The 4,978-nt window shown below is 31.4% G+C and overlaps 1 protein-coding gene across 1 annotated transcript; it reads right to left on the bottom strand.

Annotated features, from left to right (window-relative positions):
* Positions 1 to 732: 732 nt before the first annotated feature.
* On the bottom strand, positions 733 to 4,076 carry LOC133192843 (uncharacterized). The gene is made up of 7 exons (XM_061328849.1): positions 3,490 to 4,076; positions 3,035 to 3,226; positions 2,693 to 2,929; positions 2,032 to 2,227; positions 1,720 to 1,800; positions 1,522 to 1,614; positions 733 to 1,011 (listed from the first exon to the last, which is right to left on the bottom strand). Exons 1-7 carry the CDS (start codon positions 4,074 to 4,076, stop codon positions 733 to 735), a joined length of 1,665 nt encoding a protein of 554 aa, XP_061184833.1.
* Positions 4,077 to 4,978: the final 902 nt, after the last annotated feature.

Raw genomic sequence — 4,978 nt, forward strand, 5'->3', positions numbered from 1 at the left:
CCTATAGCTACGTATCATCCCTCGTCCTCCTTCCCTCTTGATCAATTAGATTTCCGTATGACCAAGACATACAAACGTAATTTATTGTGTCAAAAGATCCTTAGATTACTGTCTAGCGTACCTAACAATCTGTTAAGCCCACATATCGACTTCTGAACAATATGGCTATGTTTTTTTCTAAACATGTTCATTAATTGAACCGTTCAATTCACCTCTCTGATAGCAAACGTCTTTCTCTCTACAATGTACTTCATCAATTAAAATTATCTCTTAAAAATGTAGAAGACAGTCCATTGAAGAAAAGCTTATATTTATGATTATGTTTTTTTACAAAAACCAAATTGAACATGAATATTTAGTTTTATACAATGTATTGCAAAAATGTAATATACGAGAAGACGAGACTGAAACCAGTATTCAAAATTCGAGACACTGTGCAATACCAGTATCTTAAATTGCAGATGTCATCTATAAATTCTTGATATAATTTTTGACCTAATATGATAAGATTTATTGAATATTATAATCTTAATATAAACAAACCATTTAACAAACATGTCTATTTTTACAAGGAAAACTAAGAATGGAATTTGTGAATTGTACATGTATTTCTTACGTATTAGATCCTTGATCACAATATCGGAAAGACCTTTTATATGTAATATCTGAATAACGCGTCCCTCGTGTGTAATTTAACTACTGACATGCTTAAATTTTTAATGTTTTGATTATTTACAAAGGCTGAACAATGCCTTTTTGCATGACCGGTCCATCTTTATAAAGAAGGAGAAGAGGCCATACCAAGTAATCACATAATTTTCCACTCTTTGTGTACTCCTTGTAAAAATCTTTATTCAAAGGACCTTCCCTCTGGCAGGTAAAATCCAAGAACATGGGTACTTCTTGCATTTTCATCATCCAACAAATGTTAATAGATGCTTTTATGTAAATTTCACAGCTGTCAATATATTCGCCATATTTGGTTTGAAATTCATTGTCGGTTTTGATTTTCTGTAAAATAATTTATACATTTGTAGTCTTTATTAAGTTTATTCATTTAAAAACTAAGAATTCTCGGCCATCAAAAAGATATACCGACATTATTGCTAGCTTTTCGAAATTTATAAGTTTATGAACAGAACAAAGATCATTTAAAATAGCAGATAACATGCATCATTAAAAAAATATAATATCATTAAGACATTTATCATTAAATTCTAAATATGGTCATACTGAATAAGTTAATAATGGCTTCTTCATGGGGATTTTAGCAATGCTTTACTTATTAGTGTAGAAATAAACGATTAATTACATTGTAATATTGATAAAAACGTGGGAGTTCAATGGCAAATGGTGTATGTTTCTCTAGGGTAAATCGACATTGATTTATCTCACTGCTGATTTAGTATTGAATTTTTCTAGATGAATTTCGTTAAATTAAGCGAAAGGTCAATATTTGTAAACAAACTGATACAATCGAGAAAATTAAGAACTTAATTATGCAAAATTAATCAAATATACCTTTTGAACTCGACCAACAGAGACGGTTCCACACATCAATTGCATTTCCTTCGATTTTTGTCCTTGTTCAGCAGTCACATCTGTAGGATCTACCTACATGTTTGTATGATGGCAAGAAGTTAAAAAAAATTAGTTCAAAAATTATGCTAAAAAGGGATGGCAATCATTTATTTATTTTTTTAAGACTGATATCAATACCTCGTCGTCAAAGTATATTCCAAACTGCCCCAAATGATGCCGCTGTTCTTCGCTTATTATTTCACAGCTGGTATAAATATTCTAAATCAAAATAGAGCAAAAAAATTACAAGCATAGCATTTTCATACATTTGTGTTCTCCATGTTTTTCAATCAGTGAAACAACGTAAAATGTAGTTATATATTAATCGTTTAATAAAATAAACACGATATTATTAGGTAGCAAAATAAAACTACAAAATACGAATCCAATAAGAAGTGTAAACGTAGAAAGTTTAGACAAGAAGTCGTGGTTTTCATTAATTTTTGTAACCTGTAGAAGGTCCAGCAATATCTGGACCGTTTCCTTTTCACTTCTACCAACGGTCAATTTCTCGAAGGCATCTGACCATTCGTTGTCATAGAGCTCTGAGAACCTCTCCGCTACATTGAGTGGTCTGTTGTCATCACTTAAGTCTGTGATGGAAGGGTTCCCATCTCTTAGTCGGGATCCCGCAATAGTGCTTAATCTAGAAAGAAATATATATGCAGGTAAGTCACAGTTGTATTTTGATAAATTCCACGTAGGACTGGTTGATCTTCCAAGTATTTTCGTGTTTCACAGTTTTTTTCTATGAAAAACGAAAGTAAACTGTTACAGTAGCAAACTATTGTAAGCACCTTACTTCTTAATAAATAATTTTTAAAATTTTTACAGGTAGTGCTATGGACGCTCTTTTTTTTAAATTAAATATTCATCTTCCTTATGCATTAAAATACAGGATAAAAAAAGCCTCGGTACTTTGAACACAAGGGAACAAAAAGATCATCGAAGATGCGGGCGTTTCGAGCCATCAATTTTAGAAATGATTTAATAGTATCCTCAAGAACGAAATATCACTATGTTAGATAAATTTGTGTACAATATTCCGATGTTGTACTTATTGTTTTTATGTTTAAAGGTGAGGATACTCAAAAGATTTTTATGTCAATACCTGGTAAGCAGAGATTCTTTTTCTTGTTGAAGATTGGTAACTTTGAGTTCGAGTTCTCGGTGCAGCCTTGTATGTTCCTGCAAGGTTGACATCAGTGCTTGATTCTGTGCTGTAGCATCAGATATTTCTTTTTTCTGCTGCTCAAACTTAGCGTACATATCAGATACTGTACTATCATATGCACTTCCTTGAATATTCTCCACTCTTCCATTGTTCCCAGTTTGAGAAGCCTTTTTCCTAGGAAAATAATATATAGATCATTATTTAGTTGCACTGTATGCAAATAAGAACGAATAATTAGTATACCTCTAAGGGTTAATAAAAAAAACCTCCCATCCTTACACGTCCTTTGTATGTTGCTTTTTAGCCTTTTCAGCATATTCCATGATTTCATATATCTTTAAAAGCGCGTCCCTTATATTATCGTGAACGTTGTCGTAAAATTGCGCATTGGAATCTAATACGTTGTCTTTTCCAGTGAATTTTTTGTAGCAGGTTTGTAGTGTATCAAATAATGATTCTATTTCGTGCAACCTTACAAAAGAAAAATACCAGGAATGTAAGGGACAAAGGGATTAAAAAGAAAATAAATTAGTGTACCTTTTGTGTAATTAACTATTACTGTATTTATAAAACTTAGATCAGGTGACTAAATAAGCATTAAGCATTTTATAAACAAACATAATGGAAGATCGATTTTAAACCTTGATATTATGTCAGGTTATAAATAATTTTTATCATTCTGGCACATCTCATCACATAGAAAAGGTTATAGTAATCACTAGAACATCACTCACTCCCTCTGCTCATCAGTCTTAACTTCCCTATTTTCTGATCTTCCTCCACCTTTACAGGAAGGCTGTAGCTCTCTCTGGAAATCTTCAATATTATCTTCACACTGCGTTGAAATATCTGTGAAAACTCTTCCTCCGGCATTTGTCACTTTCATTTTACAGTTTTTGCAAAGAGTTTCTTCATCCTGACTGCATGAATCATATTCTTTGTTCTTACAATTCTCCGGATTCAAAATCATGTTTTTCGCCACATTTTTATCTTCATTGCTGTTTGGAGTATTTTCCACACTTTCTTGTCTTTTAACAAACGTGTTTGTTGGATTTGATTGACCGGTTCTGATTACCTTACTTTTTGTGTCATTTGTGGGTAAATTACAATCTTCTTCTTTGACCAAAAGTGTGACAAATTTTCCATCGTTTACCTCGGTAAAGTTGTTAACTTCATTGTCAGTTTCATGAACTAGCTTCAAACCTGGACTATCTGGTCCAATGTTCTCGTCAAATTTTTTGTATTGACCATCTAAAGCCTGAATTCCTTTAATTGTTCCACTCGAAACTTCTTTCTTTTTAGTTTTGAATAAGTTGGACATACTTTAAATGACTCTGGAAATATTAAATATATACATCTGTATAAGGTATATTCAAAATGTTTGTCTACTTTCATTTTCAATAAAGCTTTACACTAGGAATTTGCGTCAGATATAATAAAAATAAACCTTTAAATAATGATAAAAAAAGAACTGATACACTTTGTGCACAATAATCCTTTTAAAAAAATTTAATACATATAAAACAAAAACAAAAACAAACCTGTCCACATCAAAACATGGCAATGATTAGGATGTAATCTGTCTTCCAATTTATCTCGAGAGATAAAGTAAACACATTTTTATCTACTCCGAGGTTTCTTCTTACTAAGATGTGTGTACACATGTACGAATATATACGATAAGTTAAATTTAATTTTTTGGCAAGGAATTAAACTTCCTTTTTCAAAACAGTTGGCTATTTAACATTCACGTAACTGCATAAATGTTTAAATAGGAATCAAAAAATTGCATTACAGATCTGGATTTCAAAAAGAAAGACTTTTATTCTATGAACCAGAGAATATTGTAAAAAACACAGTTCATTTGATATTTTTTTAATCTTTTACACGATATATAAAGCTACGTATCAGTGTTGATCGAAGTACATGTACATGATTGCACTCCTTTTATTTGAACGATATCATTTGTTATAATTATATATGCTATTAATATTGTTTTTATTACATTTTTTATTGTACTCACTGACAGCTAGAATTAGAAATTGTCGAAGATAAAAAGGAAGTAAAGTAGCTGAAGGACACAAACAGGAAGCAGTTAAAGTTGCGGAAACAGTTGCCATTTTTGAAAAAAAGGAAGAAGATACCGGTAAACTGATATATTTTGGTTGAACGAGTTATGCGGATCTGAGTATTTTATTTAAGCCAGAAGTCAGAATCACTCAT

Source organism: Saccostrea echinata, unplaced genomic scaffold (assembly GCF_033153115.1).
Source record: "Saccostrea echinata isolate AGI-Se365-2 ecotype Australia unplaced genomic scaffold, CSIRO_AGI_Sech_v1 ptg000025l, whole genome shotgun sequence".
In the NCBI taxonomy this organism is placed as follows: Eukaryota; Metazoa; Mollusca; class Bivalvia; order Ostreida; family Ostreidae; genus Saccostrea; species Saccostrea echinata.